Source organism: Hylobates moloch, unplaced genomic scaffold (genome assembly GCF_009828535.3).
Source record: "Hylobates moloch isolate HMO894 unplaced genomic scaffold, HMol_V3 SCAFFOLD_8, whole genome shotgun sequence".
In the NCBI taxonomy this organism is placed as follows: domain Eukaryota; kingdom Metazoa; phylum Chordata; class Mammalia; order Primates; family Hylobatidae; genus Hylobates; species Hylobates moloch.
The window spans coordinates 44,312,232-44,335,004 of record NW_026652283.1 but is presented as its reverse complement, the minus strand read 5'-3'; the positions used below and the strand labels follow the sequence as shown (position 1 = coordinate 44,335,004).

The 22,773-nt window shown below is 51.1% G+C and overlaps 2 protein-coding genes across 5 annotated transcripts; one reads left to right on the top strand and one right to left on the bottom strand.

Moving 5' to 3' along the window:
- Positions 1-12,672: 12,672 nt before the first annotated feature.
- Positions 12,673-17,274, top strand: ELOVL1 (ELOVL fatty acid elongase 1). 3 transcript variants are annotated; one of them, XM_032160588.2, is made up of 8 exons: positions 12,673-12,773; positions 15,072-15,131; positions 15,319-15,509; positions 15,677-15,757; positions 15,891-15,947; positions 16,038-16,143; positions 16,225-16,361; positions 16,548-17,274. In XM_032160588.2, exons 2-8 carry the CDS (start codon positions 15,086-15,088, stop codon positions 16,767-16,769), a joined length of 840 nt encoding a protein of 279 aa, XP_032016479.1. In that variant the 5' UTR covers positions 12,673-12,773; positions 15,072-15,085; the 3' UTR covers positions 16,770-17,274. The 3 variants fall into 3 exon arrangements, with proteins under 3 accessions (XP_032016479.1, XP_032016481.1, XP_032016482.1); XM_032160590.2 differs by lacking the exon at positions 12,673-12,773 and adding an exon at positions 13,150-13,207; XM_032160591.2 differs by lacking the exon at positions 12,673-12,773 and adding an exon at positions 14,118-14,425.
- Positions 17,275-17,492: 218 nt separating this feature from the next.
- Positions 17,493-21,972, bottom strand: CDC20 (cell division cycle 20). Of its 2 annotated transcripts, XM_032160553.2 has the most exons (11): positions 21,683-21,969; positions 21,277-21,506; positions 21,035-21,183; positions 20,852-20,948; positions 20,576-20,704; positions 20,284-20,480; positions 20,080-20,174; positions 19,712-19,940; positions 19,428-19,553; positions 18,362-18,479; positions 17,493-17,730 (listed from the first exon to the last, which is right to left on the bottom strand). In XM_032160553.2, the coding sequence occupies exons 2-11, from the start codon at positions 21,455-21,457 to the stop codon at positions 17,552-17,554; spliced, it is 1,500 nt and encodes a 499-aa protein (XP_032016444.1). In that variant the 5' UTR covers positions 21,458-21,506; positions 21,683-21,969; the 3' UTR covers positions 17,493-17,551. The 2 variants fall into 2 exon arrangements, with proteins under 2 accessions (XP_032016444.1, XP_058298822.1); XM_058442839.1 differs by lacking the exon at positions 18,362-18,479 and having other exon boundaries at positions 21,683-21,972.
- Between the last annotated feature and the right edge of the window lie 801 nt (positions 21,973-22,773).

Here is a 22,773-nt window from a genome sequence, read left to right as displayed (position 1 = left end):
ACTCCTGTGTTTGGGCTTTTACTTCCACCATTCCTCAGAAACTCAGAGATGACTGTTGACCTAATGGCTAAATCCAGAGTTTTTGCAATCCTCATAGTAATGTATCTGCAGCATTTAATGCTGACCATTTCCTTCAGTCTCTTTCTCCCCCATGGCTTCTATGGCACACGCTGTCCTTGTTCATCCCCCTCTCTGGCCATTCCTTCTGTGCAGCTTTTGGACTTTTATACTTCTGCCTGCTTCTTAAATGTTATTCTCTAGGACTTGTCCTTAACCCCCTTTTCTTCTTATTCTACCTGCTTTCTGTGACCACCACTTTTATGTGCATAATATAAGTGAGTTTTATTTTCAGCTCAGACCTCTTTGCTGAGCTGCAGATTCCTGGTGGATATCTCTACCTATATGATCCACACCTGGTTGAATGTCCAAATCCAGTTATTCTAGCCTACACACCTGTTTCTCTTCTAAGCCAGGAATATGGAAACCATTCTAAACTATTCTCCCTCTGGGTCCCCAACCCCCTCATACCTAATCAGATACTAAATCCTACCAATTCTGTCTCCCCAGTGTCCATCCACCCTGTCCTACAGTTTAGGCTCTGGGCCTCTCTTACTAAAAGTATTGTTCAGACTCCATATCTCTAGCCATGCCCACTCTAACTCGTCTTCCAAAAGGCTATAGATAGGTCTTTCTAAACTGCAGATCTGATCACATTACTCCCCTGATTAAAATCCTTTATCTCCAGTCCTGCCCACTTTAACTTGTCTTCCAAAAGGCTACCAGATAGGTCTTTCTGAACTGCAGATCTGATCACATTATTCCTTTGATTAAAAGCCTTTTGATAGTTTACTCCCAATGTAGGGTGGGTGTGCCAGACATACTGAAAATCACAAGATAAAATCTTCCTGGAATGTTCATTTTAAGGGTAATTTAAAACAGAATACACATTTAACACGTATTATTATTTTATTATTTTGAGACACGGTCTGTCTCACTGTCACCCAGGCTAGAGTGCAGTGGCGCGATCTTGGCTCACTGCAACCTCCACCTCTCAGGCTCAAACGATCCTCCCACTTCAGCCTCCCAAGTAGCTGGGACTACAGACACGCAGTACCATACCTGGCTAATTTTTGTATTTTTGGTAGATATGGGGGTATATGGACAACATACCTGGTGGGCGAGTTGGTAGGGGTGGGTGTGCCAGGCATACTGAAAATTACAAGGTAAAATCATCCTGCAATGTTCATTTTAAGAGTAATATAAAACAGAGAACACACATTTAGCATGCATTATTATTTTATTTTGAGACACGGTCTCACTGTGTCATACAGGTTAGAGTGCAGTGGTGCGATCTTGGCTCACTGCAACCTCCATCTCCCGGCTCAAGTGATCCTCCCACCTCAGCCCCCAAGTAGCTGTGACTACAGGCGTGCACCACCATACCAGGCTAATTTTTTAATTTTTGGTAGAGATTGGTTTTGACACATTGCCCAAGCTGGTCTCAAACTCCTGAGCTCAAGTGATCCTCCTGCCTCAGCCTCCCAAAGTACTGGGATTATAGGCATGAGCCACCACACCCAGCCAGCATGCATGCATTATTAAGAGAAAATAGTCTTCAAAGAATTCCTACTAGTCTAAACAGCTTCAGACTAAGCCACCAGATTCCCTAAGGATATTTATTTGCTCTGTTTGGCCATCACATTTACTTCATTGGAAAAGCTTAAAAAATAGCTCAGATTTTCTGGAAAGGCAAGTAAGATTCTGTGTGATGCAGCCCCCTTCCTCCTTCTTATTGTCATGCCACCCACTCAATTCCCAAGCCATCCACATTGCTTGCAGTTTCCTGAATGTGACAGCTTTTTCAAACCTCCATTCCTTTATTCCCACTGTTCCCTCTGCATGGAACAGTTTGCCCTATCATTCTGTCTGATGAATACCCAATCATCTTTCAAAAATCAGCTCACAAGTCGCCTCACTCTCGCCGGTGCAGTGGCTCACGCCTGTCATCCCAGTACTTTGGAAGGCTGAGGCATGAGGACTGTGTGAGCCCAGGAGTTCGAGACCAGCCTGGACAGCACAGGAAGACCCTGTCTCTACTAAAAAACCAGCCAGGTGTGGTGGCACACACCTGTGGTCCCAGCCATTTGGGAGGCTGAGGTGAGAGGATCGCTTGGGCCTGGGAGGTCAAGGCTGCAGTGAGCTGTGATTGTGCTGCTGCACTCCAGCCTGGGCAACAGAGCCAGACCTTGTCTCAAAAAAAAAAAAAAAAGTCACCCCTGTGTGAAGTTGTGAAGTTTTCCAGTAACCCATAACTCAATACCACTCCCACCAGGTAAGATTAATTACCTCCTCTTTTATGCTCCACATTTGTACCTTGTACAAACTTATTCTAGCTCCTGGTGCACTTTATTGTCTCCCAGGTTCAAGCATCCTGAACTTTGAATCCAGCTCTTCCACCTGAGAACTGAGTGATCTTAGGCAAGATAATGTGTGTGCCTGGCATACTATAGCATCTAGCCCATCATAAGCCCTATAAATGGTAGTGCTACTATTATTATTACTATTATGATTTCTTTGTCTTTGGAGAAGTAGTGCAAAATAACATTTTGATTTAAAAAGCAGGTTTTCGTGTCAGACTGCCCCAGTTCAAATCCTAGCTGTGCTACTTACCAGCTGTGTGGCCTTGGGCAAGTTAGTTCACTTCTCTATGCCTTTGCCTCCTTATTCCTGGGGTCGATAATAATGGCTATTTCATAGGGTTGCTGTGAGGTTTAAATGGGTTAATACATATAAAGTGCTTAGGATAATGCTGACAACAGTAGAAGCACAATACATATTATCTATCCATAGGGTAACATCTGGGAATCTCTGCTCTCAGTGATTGTTGCTTGAATAAACGATTCAGCAATTCCTCTAAGAGGTCGTAACCTCTCCTTCCCTCTGCAGCTCCCCTGTGCTCATGTCTCAGGAGCTTAGCCTCAGGAGACGCTTTTTGTGCATATTTCATCCCCCATGGTATCTCCCTAGTAACGTGCAGAGTACGTACTGGAGCATTTTTATATTGGATTACCTGATATGATAAGTCAATTTCAAATCTAGTTTTGTGAATTGTATTTCTCCCACCTACATTGTTGTTGCCTACATTCTTTAAGAAATTGTGTCCTTTTGACTTGAGGCCAAATGATAAGACCTCTCACCTGAAATACTCTTTTTCATGCCTTATGAACTGTATCTCTTCCCTGTCTAAACTAGCTAACCACTCAGTTCCATAGTTTTTCTACAGTCTGTCCCTAAAGGAGGCCCTTCACCACTCATAGCTTTCTCTGTGCAGTTGTGATGAATTCTTGCCTCGCTTGTCTGTGCTTGCTAGGTCGGGCTCAGTTCTTCGTGGGTGGCTGTGTATAATTCACTGGAGATCAAAACCGGAGCTCTTTGGTGCCATGCTTGCCTCTCTTCCCGCCACATTGACCACCAGTCCTTCAGACTGTTTTGTCATGGCATACTCCACGACTCTTGCCACTTTGCCATAAAGTGCTCTCAGCTGTGCCATAAGGAAATAGCTGGGAGTCAGGTGTTGCCTCATACCTCCGTGGCTTACACACACCTGAAAAAATTCTCCTTCCATTCACATGTCGCCTTCCTATAAAGTTTTATATGCCTGCCTGTACATGACCTTTTTTTTTTTTTTTTTTTGTCGCCCAGGCTGGAGTGCAGTGGCGCAATCTCGGCTCACTACAAGCTCCGCCTCCCGGGTTCACGCCATTCTCCTGCCTCAGCCTCTCCGAGTAGCTGGGACTACAGGCGCCCGCCACCACGCCCGGCTAATTTTTTTTTTGTATTTTTAGTAGAGACGGGGTTTCACCTTGTTAGCCAGGATGGTCTCGATCTCCTGATTCGTGATCCGCCCACCTCGGCCTCCCAAAGTGCTGGGATTACAAGCGTGAGCCACCGCGCCCGGCCCCACTTGACCATTCTTAAACTGTACCTCTCCTGTGCCCTGTACACACTTCCATTCTAGCACCCATAGTTCTATTGCAGTTTATTTTCAAGTTCATATCCTGGTTTGGACACTTATCCATTGTGTGGCCTTAGAAAGTTACTTCACTCCCAAGAACCTCAGTTTCCAGCTCTATAGAATGGGATTATAGTACCAACTTCAAAGAGCACCTTCAACAAAACATATTTAAAGTTAAATTTAAATCTTTAAGTAGCTCTTAATTTTCTACCAGATAAAGTCCAAGCTTCTTAAAAAGGCTCTTCAGGCAAATAGTCAACACTCAAGTGGTAACTGTTAGTCTCTGTTACTTTCTCCTGAGCAATCTCATTTTTATGTGATGGTCTAGTAGACTGTTTGGATTGCAAGACATTACAATTAAACTAGCCTAATCAAAATTACAATTAAACTGGCTTAATCAAAAAAAAAAGGAGAACCAGCTGTATTTGGGTTATGTGGATGCCTCTAGGTAGGCTTAGAGGCTCAAATGTTGTCTGGACTCTCTGTCTCTGCATTTCTCCACTCTACATTATTAGAACTCATCTCATGGGAGAGCTCTGGTTTTGCCTGGATTATGTGCCATTAGGAGCTTGGACTGGGAGGAAGTAGGGGAGAATACCAGCATTAATGAGCCAATGGGGTAGGGAATTTCTCAAAGGAAATGAAAGCTGGGGATGGGAAAGTTTCTGAATACAGCCAAAACTAGAGCTACCACACTCCAGTCCACTTTGTGTGGTCTCACCTCTATATAGAGAATCCTCACATTTTTTTCTCAAGCTCCGTCCTTTCTCCTGAATGCACAGTATTGTGTTTTAGATTGCTTGTTGAATGGGCCATCTCACCTCAGACTCAGGATGTCCCAAACTACATTCATTTTCTCCATCCTGCCCCACCTGAGTTATCCATCTGGACATCTGCTGTCAGTTCTGGGTCCTCTTTCTGCTATATCCCCTTTTCTTCCTTCTCACTGCCATTCTTCTAGGTCAGGCCTTTGTTATGTCACACCCAGACCTCTGAGCTGGTTCCCAGCTGGTATCCCTGCCTTCTTCTGCTTTCCTCTTGATAATATACCTTACTGTTGCCAAGTTTGTCTTTTTTTCTTTCTTTCTTCTGAGACAGTCTTGCTCTGTCGCCCAGGCTGGAGTGCAGTGGTATGATCTCGGTTCACTGCAACCTCCACCTCCCAGGTTCAAGCAATTCTCCTGCCTCAGCTTTTCAAGTAGCTGGGATTACAGGCACACGCCACCACACCCACCTAATTTTGTATTTTTAGTAGAGATTGGGTTTCACCATGTTGGTCCAGGCTGGTCTCCAACTCCTGACCTCAAGTGATCCACCCACCTTGGCCTCCCAAATTGTTGGGATTACAGGTGTGAACCACTATGCCCGTCCCCGAGTTTGTCTTTTTAAGGTATAGTGGGGATCATATCAGCCTGCCACTTAAAATCTTCAGAGACAGGCCAGGCGTGGTGGCTCACGCCTGTAATCCCAACACTTTGGGAGGTTGAGGCGGGCGGATCACGAGGTCAGGAGATCGAGACCATCCTGGCTAACAGCGAAACCCCGTCTCTACTGAAAATACAAAAAATTAGCCGGGCGTGGTGGCGAGTGCCTATAGTCCCAGCTACTCGGGAGGCTGAGGCAGGAGAATGGTGTGAACCCAGGAGGCAGAGCTTGCAGTGAGCTGAGATCGCACCACTGCACTCCAGCCTGGGCAACAGAGCGAGACTCAGTCTCAAAAAAAAAAAAAAAATCTTCAGAGACACCCCAATGTAAAGTAAACTCCTCAGTTTTTAAAATTCAAAACATTTCATGATCTGGGGCCACTCATTAACCTTCTATCATATGAAGGCCTTTCATTAGCCATAGCCTTTAGCCCAAGGGTCCCCAACCCCTGGACCATGGACCAGTACTGGTCTGTGACCTGTTAGGAACCAGGCCGCACAGCAGAAGGTGAGTGGTGGGCATGTGAGCAAGCATTAATGCCTGAGCTCCGCCTCCTGACAGGTCAGCAGCAGCATTAGATTCTCATAGGAGCGGGAACCCTATCATGAACTGTGCATGCAAGGGATCTAGGTTGTGCACTCCTTATGAGAATCTAACGAATGCCTGATGACCTGAGGTGGAACAGTTTCCTCTTGAAACCATCCCCTTGCCCCTTGCCCCCGACATCACCACAAGCCTCCATCCTGGAAAAATTGTCTTCCACAAAACAAAACTGGTCCCTGGTGCCAAAAAGGTTGGGGACTGTTACTTGAGCCAAATGGAATCCCTTGCAATTCTCTACCTGTCCTGTGTTTTCCTATATCCATTCCTTTGTCTGTGCTTTTTCCTCAGCCTGAAACACCTATATTGCTTTCACCTTACCCAGTCTGTGACCTTAAGCAAAGCATTCAACCTCTGATTCCAGTTTTTTTTTATCTGTTATGAGGTGATCATAGAACTTACCTTACAGGATGGAAACATTTGAACGTAGGGAATGCAGCTGGCTTCATCCTTGCCAGAAAAAGTACTAATAGAATAATAAGCTTCTCATTCCCCTCTTGGTCCTTCTCACGTGTCTTCTGGATCTTGCTAACTCCCTTTGCTCCATCTTGATAGCATCCCCTGGTTTGCCCCCTAACAAAAAGCCTCTCCTTTTTTCTCTCTGGAGCTTTTCCTGCAGGTTCTATCACATCCCTTTCCCCCTTCATAAGTTTCTTTTGTTCAGTTCAATGAACAGTGAATGATACCCATAGTATGTAGGCACTGGTTACCCACTGATAGATCAGACGTTGGCCCTGACCTTTCAGGGTTCTAGGCCAACTCTCAAATTCCAGAAGATACACAGAATGTTTGCATGCAGTCTTTCCCCTCTGCCAGCCCGATGTCTTTCCAGCCCTGGTTCCTTCAGCCAAGGTCCCAGCCTGCTTCGGAAGAGGATACCAGCCAGCTGGCTGGGGCCCAGGGACGTGCAGAATTATTAACTGGCAAACCCTTTGCCCTCATCTTCACTCTCTCGTCCTCACAGGCTAACCCTCCCATCAGCTCTTCTGTGTGGGTACTGTGTAGGGAGTGTCCTTTGTCCTTTACAGGTTGGAGAATGGAGAAGCTTGACACAGCCCCCAGGAGGCTGCTTCCATCTCCACCTGCCAGTTCTGTTGCCCCTCAATCTGGACCTTCAGTTCCTATTCATAGCTGATACCCCGTCTCTTATTGTCTTTTCCCTCCACTCTTCCGCTCACTCACTCATGAACATGCAGGCATACCTTTTCCATTTTTTTCCTCATTGCCATTTCTGCTTCTCTATCCTACCTCCATTTAATATTTGTGCTGAAACATATAAAGCCTCAAAAAATCATGGGAATTGAGTTCATACAGATAGTGGTTTTCAGGCTGAACTTTTGGAGAAACAACATCCATGGTTTATCTTCTTGAGAAAGAGGATGGAGACGGGCCCTTTGAAGAGCAGTAAGTGAGGAGTGAGTCAGACAGGGTGGGACCCGGAGGAAGTCGCCACCTCATTTCCTATTAGTCAGGAAGTCTCCATGAAAGGGATGGAATTTCAGTTGTTGGACTGGGTTTTCTTTCCCCACTACACCTGGCCTTCATCCTTATCAAACCTATGAGTTCCTTGACCTCTTCAGTTTATCCAGTTCATCAATGTACCCTTGGTTTAGTTTCATCTACTCAGCCTTCACTGAACCCTCTTCCCAAGGAAGGGCTTCCATCTCGCTTCCCGGCAGATCCCAAATGGTCCTATTTCTGCTCTCCTGACTCCCACTCACTTAGCTCCGCTGGAAAACATCACAGCCTCCTAAACTGGTACACTCCTTATGGTCTCCCACCCAGCGGGGCCTTCCACTCTGTTCACCAAGCTTTCCCAGCATTCCATCATCAGTTACTCCAGACTGTACCACTTCCCTACAATTCTTTATCCCATCACCTACCCATCCCTCATGTTCAACAAATACCTAACATCTGACTGAAGGAAAAAATAGACTCCTTTAGACAAAACTCCCTCAATTCCTCCCATTCCACTGACGAACTTACTTATTTCCGTTCTCCTTAGCCAGAGGCTACTCTCTTCATGTGTATGCTGGATCCCATTGTCTCTCTCCACACAGCATATAAACATGCTTCGGCCTCTTCCCATTAAGAACGACCATCTAGCATCAATGTGGAGGTGAGAGCCAGGCACTGATATTTTAAAAGCTCCCCAGTTGATTCTAGTTGCAGCCAGGGCTGAAAAACATAAACAGAATAAAATCCAGTCTTCTTACTGTGGCATACAAGGCTCTTCATAAACTGACTCATGCCTACCTTTCTTGCCCTCCCATATGCCCTCTGAAATGGAGTCATACCAAACTACTTAGCGTTCCCAAACCCGCCACATCTCTTGCTTCTATGCCTTCACATACATGCTTCGCTCCGCTTAGAATGCCTTTCCCTGCTTTCTAGAAAGTGTCCTTTTTTTTTCTTTTTTCTTTTTTTTTTTGAGATGGAGTCTCACTCTTGTCGCCCAGGCTGGAGTGCAGTGGCACAACCTCAGCTCACTGCAACCTCCGCCTCCTGCCTTAAGTGGTTCTCCTGCCTCAGCCTCCCTAGTAGCTGGAATTTCAGGCGCCTGCCACCAGGCCTGGCTAATTTTTGTGTATTTTTTAGTAGAGACAGGGTTTCACCATGTTGGCCAGTCTGGTCTCGAACTCCTGACCTCAGGTGATCCACCCACCTTGGCCTCCTAAAGTGCCGAGATTACAGGCGTGAGCCACCTCACGCGGCCTAGAAAGTGACCTTTAATGCTCAATTAAGTGTCATTTTTGCGTCACCTTTAAGAATTAGCCTCCACACTGAGTTAAGGTGCCCCTGCACCCCAGTGCTTTCATAACCCTCTGGGTTTATCTCTGTGGGAACACTCACCACATATATAATTGCTCATCTATATGTCTGTCTTTTCCATCAGACTGAGTGTTTTGCAGGAACCCCAGGGCCATGAAGATGCCATTTGGTAGGATTTGGGGCTAAGTGGTCTATATCAGATATTTGAGCATCCACAAATATTTGGCAAACATCCATTCACTGTTTGCCAAACTGAACAAAAGAAACTCAGGAAGGGGGAGAGGGGTATGATAGAACCTGGGACAAGAGCTGAACAACTGTCTTTGAGCATGTTCATTCACGTAGTCTGTCAGCATTCATTGAGGGCCTGCCATGGTCATTTACCAACGTGGTCCAGGTAAATAAAAACACAGTTGAAGTTTCCTATCACTACTGTGTTTGGCCTCTGGGACAGTTTCATCATCTATAATAGTCCGCTTTGTCTCTAGTGCACTCTTACGATGGACATTTAATCCAAAATCTCTCAATAGTGCTCTCACAACAGTGGTTTGCACACAGTAACTGTTTAGGAAGTGTTATTAAAAGAATGCTCATGAATCTACATATAAGTGTGTACCTTCCTGATATTTTGGGCACTTTCCCACCTTGTCCATTAAATATTGAGACAGAAACAGTGCTAAGCACTTTACATATGTTATCTCCTTCAGTCTTTACAGCAATCCTATGAGATAGGTACTCTTATTGCTCCAATTTTATAGAGGTTCAGCAACTTACATAAGGTCACACAGGTACTAATTGGAACATTTAAACTCATGGCTTTGGAGTCAGGTGTGAACCCGAAGTCATTAGAGTATACCTGGAACACAGGCTTTCAATAAATATTTATGGACTCAGTGATACTGTTCCCAAGGGAAATGGAAAGGCTTTCTAATTCTTATTGTCCTCTCCACTTGACTCTGGTTCCCTTGGCCTCTCTTTCTTTCCCACGTCATCCCATTCACACTAACATTGATTCAACAAAGGTAGAGGGCCAACTGAGTACCAGATAACGGGCCAGATGTTGGAGATACAGAGATGACAAAACATGGCCCATGCTGAGAGGAGCTTATAGTTTTGCAATGCAGATAAGCAGATAATTACAATTGTGGGAGCAAGAGGAGGGAGTGATTTACTGCCTAGGAGACTTGACTGTTCCTTGTGCTGAGCCAGGGGGCAAGGTTTGAGGGTTGAGGGGGGTATGAAAGATGCTGACATCCTCAGGGAATGGTTAAAGCACCAGGTGGGGCCCAGGAGAGTGTCACAGGTAGAATGAGAGGACAAGGCAGGGACCAGATCAGTTAGGACCTTAGTGTTGGAGCCTTTTAAATAGTGAATTCTTCTGCCATTTCCTTTCAAGGATGGGTACTAATAGGCTGGGTCATATCTGTACTTTGGCTCAGACCTCTTATCTAAACTCTAGGACTAAACTTTCACATAGCTATATCCCACCATTTGTGGAGTCATTTATTTATTTATTTAGAGACAAGGTTTCTATCATTCAGACTGGAGTGCAGTGGCGTGATCTTGGCTTACTGCAACCTCCACTTCCTGGGCTCAAGTCATCCTCCCACCTCAGCAGCCTCCAGAGTAGCTGGGACTATAGGCATGCATCACCATGCCCGGCTAATTTTTTGTATTTTTTGTAGAGCCGGGGTCTCACGATGTTGCCCAGGCTGGAACTTGTGAGCTCAAGTGATCTGCCTGCCTCAGCCTTACAAAGTGCTGGGATTACAGGTGTGAGCCACCATCCCCAGCCTATCCTACCATTTATGAACATCTTTTTTTTTTTTTCTGGAGACGAGTCTCACTCTGTTGCCCAGGCTGGAGTGCAGTGGCATGATCTCGGCTTACTGCACCCTCTGCCTCCCAGGTTCAAGCAATTCTCCTGCCTCAGCCTCCCAAGTAGCTGGGACAAGAGGCGCACGCTGCCGTGCCCGGCTAATTTTTTTTTTTTTTTTTTTGTATTTTAGTAGAGATGGGGTTTCACCGTGTTGCCCAGGCTGGTCTCCGAATTCCCTCTTTTTTTTTTTTTTGAGGTGGAGTCTTGCCCTGATGCCAGGCTGGAAGTGCAGTGGCTCCATCTCGGCTTACTGCAACCTCCGCCTCCCAGGTTCAAGCAATTCTTCTGCCTCAGCCTCCCGAGTAGCTAGGATTACAGGCATGCGCCACCATGCCTGGCTAATTTTTGTATTTTCAGTAGAGACGGGGTTTCGCCATGTTGGCCAGGCTGGTCTCAAACTCCTGACCTCAGGTGATCTGCCCGCCTCGGCCTCCCAAAGTGCTGGGATTACAGGCGTGAGCCACCGTGCCCGACCTTTTTTTTTTTTTTTTGAGACAGAGTCTTGCTCTGTCACCCAGGCTGGAGTGCAGTGGTGCGATCTCGGCTCACTGCAAGCTCTGCCTCCCGGGTTCACGCCATTCTGCCTCAGCCTCCCGAGTAGCTGGGACTACAGACGCCCGCCACCACGCCGGGCTAATTTTTTGTATTTTTAGTAGAGACGGGGTTTCACCGTGTTAGCCAGGATGGTCTCCATATCCTGACCTCGTGATCTGCCCGCCTCAGCCTCCCAAAGTGCTGGGATTACAGGCGTGAGCCACCGCGCCCGGCCTTTTTTTAAAAAATGTGTTTATTTTCCTTGCGGAGCAGGGCTGCCCCATAAGCAGTGTGCCCAGAGTAGCCCAGATTCCCTAATTCTGTCCGCACTTACACCATCCAATCCTACAAGCAGTTATTAGATCGTTGTGTGCTCCTGTTCCAGGGGCCGCTGGAGGTAGAAATTCCATTTCACTAAAATCTAGTCCGTCCTTTGCCCCCACTAGTTGAGTCCAGTTAGTGAGTGTGGAGGTGGTGGCTGGGGGTGTAGAATAGATAAATAAATATATAGAGAGCCAGTCCAGCCGTCTGGAGGAAAGCTCGACATTGTCCGCCTCCTCCGATCCAATCAGTTGCCACATCTTCTTTGGTCAGGCTGGCTTTCTCACCTGGTCTCCTTTGTGTTCCCTCCTCCCACTGGCTGCCAAAGTGATTCAGCCAGATAGACTGCAAGCCCCGTGAGTGCAGGGACGGTGGGTGGTCCATAAACGTCTGATGAACTAATGATACAAGCCTGATAATAGTCTCCTAAAAAATCTTTACTGTTTCTCCTCTACTTCTAGAATAAAAATCAGATCGCCCCATTTGGCCTTCAAGACCTACTACATTCAGCCACAGTCAGCTTCATTTCCCTTTTTTCCTTTCACTACCTCGAAGGCCAGTTTAGCCAGTGATTCACTATGCTTGCCCCGGGCCACTTGTATCCTCCCACCTCCATTCCAGGCAGCCCTCGCAGCAGATCCTAACGCTTGGGGCTCCTCCAAGTGTACAGGCTCGTGAGGCTTCCCTCCCGCTAAGAGCAGTGCGCCCTCAGCACACGCAGTGTGGTCTCGCCCGCCGCTCTGCGCTCACCCTGCAGGAGAGGGAGCTCTTTGAGGGCAGCCGGCCGAACCCTCCCCCGAGCCCTGAGCTGGGCCTGCCGCCACAGATGTGCAGTCCTGCCGGGGAGCAGTCACCCGGGGACAGGGCCGGGCCCCGGGCTGCACGTCGGGAAGAGACGGCGTGCTCCCGAGTGGCCAGGCCGCTGCAACTGGCCAGGGCGGGCCCGGGCGGCGAGGGAAGGGGTGGGGAGCCCGGGCCGCGGCGCTTCCTGCTGGGACCCGGCGGCCCGCCCCTGCCCCCGCCCCGGCCGAGCCTGCGCTGCCGGCCTCCGGCCCCGCCGGCCGCCCAATCAGCGGGCGCCCCCCGCGCGGCCCGCCCCTCCCCCTCTGGTGACAGAAAGTCGGCCCAGCAGATGAGGAAGTGGCAGGCAGGCAGGCTGGCCCCGGGGACTTCTCTCTGGCCCTGCTCCCTCCGAGCGCTCCGCCGTTGCCCGCCTGGCCCCTACGGGTGAGTCTGGACCTTCCACGGGCTCTCCACGTGCCGGCGCCCCCTGCCTGGCCAGCCCGGCCCAGCCCGGCCCAGCCCTGCCCTGCCCTGCCCTGCCCAGGCTGTGGGCGAGGCTGTTCCCGGGGCCAGTGGGTGGGAGGTCCCAGCTCCCTGGGGCCGGGCCTCGCCAGCACCCTCCCTCCCCCACACCCCCGTCTCTGGCCCCCATTTGCCTACACCCGGGCTTTCCTCCACCACCCCTGCATTTACCCGTCTCCCTCCTCCTCTCCCCTCCCTCCCCCCGCTACCCTAACTTTGCCAGGCTCCTTTTCCCTTCCATCCATCTTAAAGGAAGGAAGGGACGGGCTGAGTTCCCCGACGAGGGACACACCCAGATTTTCCTGCAGCTTGGGGAGAGGTCCTCCCAGGAGCCTTGGTCCCTCCTGGCCTGCTGGGTGTGTGGGTTGATCTTGGGGGCTGGTGGTTGAGAGATAACAGGCTGGCTGGCTCCCATGTGTCGGGGAGGAACCGGTGTTGGCGCCCTCGCCTCGGCCTGGGCCCTGCCGGCGATGGGCGGCCAGCAAGCCCGATGGTGGGGGAGCAAGTAAGGAGGGGATCCGAGCGTGGCCAGGCAGCGCGCACACGTGTGTGAGTGGCCCCGCGGGTGAGCCCGTGCGTGTACCTGGGCGGTGGCCGAGCTGCGTGAGGGCCGGGAGCCATGCGTGTCAGCCCACGGAGGTGTTGCGTGGTGTGTCAGGCAGGAGACGTGTGTACCAGCCCTCGGCGTGGTGCCTTCGCCGTTGGGGGTGGAGAGCTGGGTGAGAGGTGGGTGTGGACCGCAGGCTTGGGGCCTGACCACCGTGGGCCTAAAGAAGCCGGGCCTCCTGGAGGTGAGGGGTGTGCGGGGCGGGGAGGTGTCAGAGATGCGCCTCTTCACTTGGCACCTGCACAGGTGCTTCTCTGGAAGCAGGGAGTCTGGGGCACCTGCTGTCCTGGGCCCTGCTCTGCTCCAAGAATGCCTTGTCCCTCAGGGACTGTCAGTACCATGCTCTCCTGGGTCTGGCCAGAGGCTTTTGTGTCCCTGGGAGCCTTCCCCCGACATTCCTTCAGGCCCTGAGGGGGAGGGGGCCTAGCCCAACGGGGCCCCTCCCTGAGAGAGGGGAAGATTCCTGCGACCTGCCCCACTCCCCAACCCCTTCACATGCCACTGGCTTCCCTGCCCTTCCCAGGAAGGGAAGAGTGATTGTACCCATTCTGAAGTAGGACAAACTGAGCAGTTATGGCCGGCTTAGGAGAGGATGCTGGGTGTGGATTTTCAGCAGTGCTTTGGGAGAGGGCTGGGGCTGGGGCTGGGGTCGGAGGAGGTTTCTGGCTCAGAATCTAGGACCTTAGGTCACCAGGCTGGTCCCACGTGGGTGGATGGGTGGTGAGTCTGGGGCTTTACTTGGCTTTCCCAATCCTGGTGGGTCCTGCTCCCCCAGGCACTGACCTGTGGCCCAGACCCACCCTCCACCCCCTGCACAGTACAGCGGGGGCGGGCAGAGGGCGGGGCTGCTGCCAGATCTAGTCAGACAGGTGGAGCCGCCGGGGCAGGAGTCTGAAAGAGCCAGGCTCCAGGAGAGGAAGGGCTCTGCCAGAGGAGAGAGGAGAGCGCTGGAGAGGAGAGGCTGGAGGTGAGAGCCCCGGGGAAGGCAGAGGAGAAACGTAGGGAGATAAGTGTCCCAGCACAGGCAAGGAGGAATCCCAGGATAAGGTTCTGGAGGGACAGACGGGCCCAGGGAGGTGAGAGTCCTGGCAGGGACAGGAGGGACCCTGGGGAGAAGAGAGTTCCAGGAAGGGTCCAGAGGGATGGGAAGAGGAGAGGGCAGGAGAGGAGAGATTGAAGGGGAAAATCCCTAGAGAGAAGAAAGACCCAGAGCTGGGGAGGTGAGGGACTCGGGTGAGGAAGGGAGACGGAATTCAAGAGCTCCCTGTTGGTGAGAAGGTAAGACTCTCCAGTAAGAGACCTGGAATTGAGAGTTATCTTGTGGAGGAAGAGGGGAAGGGAGGCCAGGAAGTAAAACTGTGGAGAGGAGAGGAGAGTAAGGTGTGGAGAGGAAAGGTGGAACAGCTCTTCCCAGGCAGGCAGGATGTGTGGGGAGCAGATGCCTCAACCAAACTGCCTCCTCCCCCTAGTTCCCAGTAATTCCTTCCTTTCACTGTTCTGTCCTTTCTGCAATGAGGCATTGGGAGTTGTCTTGTCTGGTTCTGTGTCTTATCTCTGTGGGATGGGGGTGTGCAGTGGGCTCTGTCTGACATCCGCCCTCTGTACCTCCCCAGAGTCCTTAGCCAGGATGGAGGCTGTTGTGAACTTGTACCAAGAGATGATGAAGCACGGAGGTAAGATGCTATCCACCAGCCCTTTCCTCCCTTCTTTCCCAGGATCCCTGGATCTAGGGCTGTCTTCTAATGGAGGGTTCCTATGAACCCCTTGACCCTGTGACCTGACCTCATGTCTGTAGACCCTTCGAATGAAGACCCTTCGAATCCTGTGACTCTTCCTGATTCCTTTGACCCTTATTCATAGATCCCCGGATCCAGGGCTACCCTCTGATGGGGTCCCCCTTGCTAATGACCTCCATCCTCCTGACCTACGTGTACTTCGTTCTCTCACTTGGGCCTCGCATCATGGCTAATCGGAAGCCCTTCCAGCTCCGTGGCTTCATGATTGTCTACAACTTCTCACTGGTGGCACTCTCCCTCTACATTGTCTATGAGGTGGGCCCCTGGGATGCCGGGCTTTGATTTCTGTCAGCAGGATAAGGAGCAGGCCGTAGAGCCAGAGCATGGCATTTCTTCTTTCCAGAGAGGTTCAGATCCATGTCCTCAGCTAGCAAAGGGGAGGGATGGCTGGGAAGGGAGGTCTAATCCACATCCCTTCCTAGTTCCTGATGTCGGGCTGGCTGAGCACCTATACCTGGCGCTGTGACCCTGTGGACTATTCCAACAGCCCTGAGGCACTTAGGGTAAGTAGAGGCTGGGGCTAGGTCATAAGCAACCTGGTAGATAGGACCAGTTTGGGGCCTGTGCTCAAGGCCCAGTTTAGGGAGGCTCTTAGAATAGTGTATGAGGTGCTAAGGCTATCCCAACTTCTTGCAGATGGTTCGGGTGGCCTGGCTCTTCCTCTTCTCCAAGTTCATTGAGCTGATGGACACAGTGAGTAGTTATATGAGATGTGAGAACTTGGGGGAAGAATGAGGTGGAGAAGCCCAGGTTCTGAATTCCCTTCCCTCACTCTTCTCTCAGGTGATCTTTATTCTCCGAAAGAAAGACGGGCAGGTGACCTTCCTACATGTCTTCCATCACTCTGTGCTTCCCTGGAGCTGGTGGTGGGGGGTAAAGATTGCCCCGGGTGAGTGGTGAAGGCCACTATGGGAAAGGGTGGGCACCAGAGGCTAGACTCTGCTGACCTTGTCTTATTGTCCACTCACAGGAGGAATGGGCTCTTTCCATGCCATGATAAACTCTTCTGTGCATGTCATAATGTACCTGTACTATGGATTGTCTGCCTTTGGCCCTGTGGCACAACCCTACCTTTGGTGGAAAAAGCACATGACAGCCATTCAGCTGGTGAGGGGCTTGGCCTGACTTACCTATAACCATCCCCCCACATTCCTAGCCTGGATCCTGCCTTTATCCAGTCTGTCTCACCTTTGACCCCATCTCTCCCTACTCAACGTTTGTCTCTTTCTCTACCCTCTCTTTCCCTCTAGTCCTCTCACTATTCCCTCTGACCCTGGTCTTTCTCTATCCTAGATCCAGTTTGTCCTGGTCTCACTGCACATCTCCCAGTACTACTTTATGTCCAGCTGTAACTACCAGTACCCAGTCATTATTCACCTCATCTGGATGTATGGCACCATCTTCTTCGTGCTGTTCTCCAACTTCTGGTATCACTCTTATACCAAGGGCAAGCGGCTGCCCCGTGCACTTCAGCAAAATGGAGCTCCAGGTATTGCCAAGGTCAAGGCCAACTGAGAAGCATGGCCTAGATAGGCGCCCACCTAAGTGCCTCAGGACTGCACCTTGGGCAGCGTCCGTCAGTGCCCTCTCCACCTACACGTGTGACCAAGGCTTATGTGGTCAGGACTGAGCAGGGGACTGGCCCTCCCCTCCCCACAGCTGCTCTACAGGGACCATGGCTTTGGTTCCTCACCCACTTCCCCCGGGCAGCTCCAGGGATGTGGCCTCATTGCTGTTTGCCACTCCAGAGCTGGGGGCTAAAAGGGCTGTACAGTTATTTCCCCCTCCCTGCCTTAAACTTGGGAGAGGAGCACTCAGGGCTGGCCCCACAAGGGTCTCGTGGCCTTTTCCCTCACACAGAAGAGGTCAGCAATAATGTCACTGTGGACCCAGTCTCACTTCTCCACCCCACACACTGAAGCAGTAGCTTCTGGGCCAAAGGTCAGGGTGGGCGGGGGCCTGGGAATACAGCCTGTGGAGGCTGCTTACTCACTTGTGTCTTAATTAAAAGTGACAGGAAACCACAGAGGCTGTGTGTATACATATGTGAATGGAGGAGGTGGGGGAACACAACATGCTTAGCCCTGTCCACAAACAAAAGGGATGGATGGTCCAGGCTCCCACAGGACATATCTAGCTCTCTGATCCCAGTAGAGTAGAGCCCCTAGGAAGGCTGCTGGGACACGGGTCATGAAAGAAGAAAGGCATTAGCTGAAACAGATTAAAAAAAAGAAAACATGAAGGGAGACATGACTTTATTAGAAAAATAAAAAACAACTGAGGTGATGGGTTGGTCTTCAGCGGATGCCTTGGTGGATGAGGCTGCTTTTGGCTGCACTGGCCTTCTCCCGCTCCCGCCGCCGCGCAGGGTCCAACTCAAAACAGCGCCATAGCCTCAGGGTCTCATCTGCTGCTGCGGATGCCACTGTGGCCCCATCTGGGCTCATGGTCAGACTCAGGACCCGGGATGTGTGACCTTGAGCAAATGAGAACAGTACATACGAATGCCGATGCGGCCATAGCCCTCCCATAAAGGAGGCACTGGGCCACCGGCCTTTTTGTTTTTTGAGACTTGCTCTGTCACCCAGGCTGGAGTGCAGTGGCACGATCTCGGCTCACTGCAAGCTCCGCCTCCCGGGTTCACACCATTTTCCTGCCTCAGCCTCCCGAGTAGCTGGGACTACAGGCACTCGCCACCACGCCTGGCTAATTTTTTGTATTTTTTAGTAGAGACAGGGTTTCACTGTGTTAGCCAGGATTGTCTCTATCTCCTGACCTCATGATCTGCCCTCGGCCTCCCAAAGTGCTGGGATTAGAGGCCTGAGCCACCACTCCTGGCCTCCTCCCTTTTTTTCAATGGTGTTACTGAGATATAATTCACACGCCATAAAATGCATCCTTTTAAAGTGTACAGTTTAGTGGTTTTTAGTATATTCACAAAATTGTACAACTGATAAAACTAAGACATTTTCAACACTTCCCATTACCATCTCTCCTCAGCCCCTGGCAACCATTAATGTTTTTTTTCCTCTGGATTTGCCTATTCTGGACATTTCAGTCATATATTATGTGGCCTTTTATGCCCAGCTTTTCACCTAGCCACTTACCTTTGAGTTCAGCCACCTTGGCCATGGTTGGGTACTTCCAAATAACTAGCTGGTTCTGTGCAAAGCCATGGCCTGAGATGAGCTCCTTGTAGTGGGGAGACCAGAGGATGGAGCACACCTGTGGAGAGGAGCTGGTATGGGCATGACACATAGCCAAGGCTACTTAAATCAGAACTGAGCCCATTCTAATGTTAGGCACCCTGCCACATGCTCCAGACTCAGAGTTGAATGATCACGGTCCATACAAAAGTTCCTTGAGAGGCAAATTAAAGACACTCCCTGACATAACCATTTTTTAATTTTACAGTGGTTTACTGGGACTTAAATCAGGGAGCATCTGCATTATCCATTGTATAGATAAGGAATCAATCAGAAGGAAGTTCAATAGGTTGCCAAAGGTCACATTCAAGTTTAGTAGATGGCAGAGCCAGAATTTTAACTTGGGCCATCTGGCTCTAGAGTCCATATCTACAGTGAAGGCTGAATGTGGGGGGAGTGGAAGGAGACAGCCTCAAGTATCTTTCTAATGGATTTGGATTATATGCCATAAGTGATGGGAAGCCATCACAGGTTTAAGGACAGTACAGTATAACAGACCACAGCATGGAGGATGCATTGCAGGAGATAACAAAGAATGCTTGACACCAATGAGGAAGCCATTGTAGTGGGCCCCCACTTGGAAGGATGAGGTTGAGGGGAGGGGACAGATGTCAATGATATTTTGAGATAAAACTGATAGATCCTGGTGAGGAGGATGAAAAATTCTAGGAGGTTTTTCAGATTTCTGGGCAGGTTCTGCCATTCCAAAGCAATGTGAGACAGGAAGGAACACATTTCAGGGAGGCAAGGGGAAGTGACAAGGTTAATTTGGGACAGATCAAGGTGGTGGTGCCTATAGGACACAGGACTGGAGATAGCCACAGACTGTTGGAAATGAAGCTCATGAGTGAGAGCTGAGTTAGAAGTTTGGGAATCACCAGAGCATAGAGTTGGTGAAGCCATTGGAGTGAATGTAGTTGCCCAGTAAGAATGCATGTGGGAGAGGCAGGAACAGGCAAAAGATTACCTGGGAATGGGCATCCACGGCACTCAGACAGGCCCCAGAGCACACGTTCCAGATGCGAATGTGTCGATCACTGGTGCCCCCTCCTGTTGCCAGTACATTGGACTGCCAGGGACACCATGCTACGGCCTAGATGGAATAAAGGTGGGGTCAGCAGGTACTAGAGCTAGACAAGGAGCTCTAGGGGTCACAGATTAACCCAGTCCAATCCTACCATCCCTTCTCCCCTTAACAGTCCCCAGGTTATAGGTGAGGGTCTGCAGAGGCTTCAGCCCAACCCTACTCACCTTGACAGCCCCTTGATGCTGGGTGAATGTCTGCAGAGGAACCCAGCCACCCTCTCCAGGAGCACTAGGCCACACATTGACCAAGTTATCATTGCCACCACTGGCCAAATGTCGTCCATCTGGGGCCCAGCGCAGCCCACACACTTCCTGGCTGTGGCCACTCAGTGTGGCCACATGGTGTTCTGCTACCCGAACATCATGGTGGTGGATGTGGCCAGAACGTGAACCACTGGAGGAGGAAAGAAGGGAATCAGGTTCTGTGGCAGCACCAAATGCAAGCAAGCCAGAGCTGGTTCAGTTCAGGGATGTACAGTCAAGGGTAGGGTGGGCAAATATCAGACTACCATAGACCAACAAAAACCACTGACCTGGACAGGATATAGCTGTTCCAGCTTAGGGAGCCCACTCGGGCAGAGTGACTGGTCATATTTCGAAGCCGTTTCTGCTGCTGCACATCCCATAGCTAGAGAGAGAAGCCCACTAGGATCAGAGATTGGGACTTGGCATTAATATCCTCCAGCTGTGCAAGCCCATTGGGACTGGTGAGAATGACAGCACAGGACACGTCTCACCTGCACCTCAGCACTGCTGGTGCCCACAGCCAAGTAGTTGCCCTCTTTGATCCAGGCCACAGAGGATACATATTCCCCAGGCTGCTCCATTTGCAAAAGCTGCAGGATGTCACCAGAGCTTGCGCTCCACAGGTAAACACTGTTGTCCAGTGCCACGGCCAGTACATTCCCAGAGCTCCAATCCACAAGGTTCAGGTCTGTCAGAGGCGGAGAGAAGAGCATGAGCTTCCTTGTTTGTGTGGTCCCAGGCCCTCTTTCTCCATCCATGAGGCGAGGATAAGGATGCACTTACAATAGTCATTTCGGATTTCAGGCGCATCCAGGATACGGTCTGGCAGGGAAGGAATGTAACGGCAGGTCTTCCGACTGGAGCCAGGAGTGGCCTTTTGGCTGTAGAGTACTTTCAGTCTGTTCTGGTAACCTGTGGCAACGGAGTGAGTCTAGACGCTGGGAAAATCAACACCTCCCTTGCCCTCAATTTTAGATAGGAAGAGCAGACAGATATCTGTGCTCAGCCCTGGAGATGAACTGACACCTCCCTCTAGGAACCAGGAACTTCGGGTCTTACCCTCTGGCGCATTTTGTGGTTTTCCACTGAGCCGAAGGATCTTGGCTTCCTCTACATCAAAACCGTTCAGGTTCAAAGCCCAGGCTTTCTGATGTTCCTGGCATAAAGGGTAGTGGAGAGGCAAGATGGTATTATCCAAAGAACAGTCAGGTCCCGTGCCTTAAGCCCCTCTGGGACACATACCTTCTTGGTGGGCGTCTGGCTGTTTTCGGGCTGGTTCTCCTTGCTCAGGAGGAAGCTGGCCACCTCCATCTGGGCAGCACTGCGATGGGGGATATAGCGGTCACCGCCAGGTTTGCTAGGAGTGGTCTGAACCTTGGAACTGGATTTGCCTGGGGCGGAGAAAGAGAAGACAGTCTGACCAGGCTCCCCGGGGAGAAAGTATGAAGGCTGCTCTCACTCAGTCCCTTTGGCACCTCACTGACCAGGAGTTCGGCCCGGAGTCCTGCCGGCGCTGTGGGATCGGTTGGCAGCCCGCATGGGTGAGGGGGCCGGGCCTGCGGCTTCCTTGGCTTTGCGCTGCCAGCGCGCAGGGGGTGCATTGGGGATGGGTGCATCCAGCTGAAGCAGCGAGTGCAGGTCACTCTCGAACGCGAACTGTGCCATGGGAGCGCCCGCAGGGGGAGGGGTCCTTGCAGTTGGTGCCTACGGAGCCCTGGAGGAAAGGAGGCGACGGTGCTCAGGGGACAGCATGCGACCCCTTCGCTCCTGGCCGGCCACGCAATCAGGGCCACCCTCGGCTGCAGCCCCTTCCGGCCTAGCACCCCCTTCCCCCGGCCACGGCCCCACCTCGGCTCGGCCCCACCTCGGCTCAGCCCCGCCGCCTCTCACCGTGCCCTCCGGAGCAGTTCCGACCGGCTTTAACACGCCTGGCTTACGCCTCTTAAACTCTCCGCTCCGAGCGCCTATTGGCTCCTTCAAAATCCAACCGTCGCAACCGTTGCCCTCGCCCATTGGCCTCTCCGGCGCAGGGGGCGGGCCTTCCGGGGCAAGTCTCAGCTATCACGAGAGTCTAGCCGCGGAGCGCGATTTGAAGGGTGTGAGAGAGGCTGGGAGCCGGCGCCAGAGGACTATCGCTGGAAAGCCGGTCGGGGCCTGGTGGGGCCGGGTGGGGCCGGGTGGGGCCGGGTGGGGCCGGGTGGGGCCTGCGCTGCCTCAGCGTCCTCGAGTCGTCTCGGTTCGCCCTTCTGCGTCCCCTCTACCGCCGCGAGCTCGGAATGTCTGGCCCCGGGTGCTTCAGGGTCCGAGAACCTGCAGAAGTTCACATTTAAATCCTACACGAGGGTTGTATTTATGATGCAGAACTCGGTGCAGAACCCGATGGAGTGCCCAAGGCGCTTGAGCCGTTCCTAGAAGGGGAAGGAGAGCCGCGGGCGGCAGCGGGGCAGGGGACGGAATTGGGAAGCTTGGGAGCAGGAAGAAGGCCAGAGCTACTTAGGGTACATTCCACTTTTGCTTGGCGCCGGGTGGGAACCCTGCTAGAAAGGAAGTAACGTGTGTTTGTCTCGTTTGATGTTGTTTTACAAACAGGGAAATGAGGTTGAAAAAGGTGAATGAATTCCTTAAGGTCAAGAAAAAGGATCGGTATTCAAACCTGCCTATCTGGAAGATAAGCTTAGACTACCCTACAGGAGGCACTGTGGCTTACCCCCTTGGGGCTTTAAAGATGTGAGGACCTTAGAGATCCATTAGTCTAACCTGTGCGTGGTGCACCCTCCCCACCCCGACAACAAATCCATATTTTACAGATGGAGAAACGGAGGCCCAGGGAAGGGATGCGCCCGAGGTCATACAAAGAAGTTTGTGGGAATCCAGGTCTGACTCCCACTCAATCTAGTGCTCTAATAACGACTTGAGTGAATTGTATGAATGTGCTCAGAGGTGGAGCAGCAATCATAAAAATAATAATGGTACCATTTATG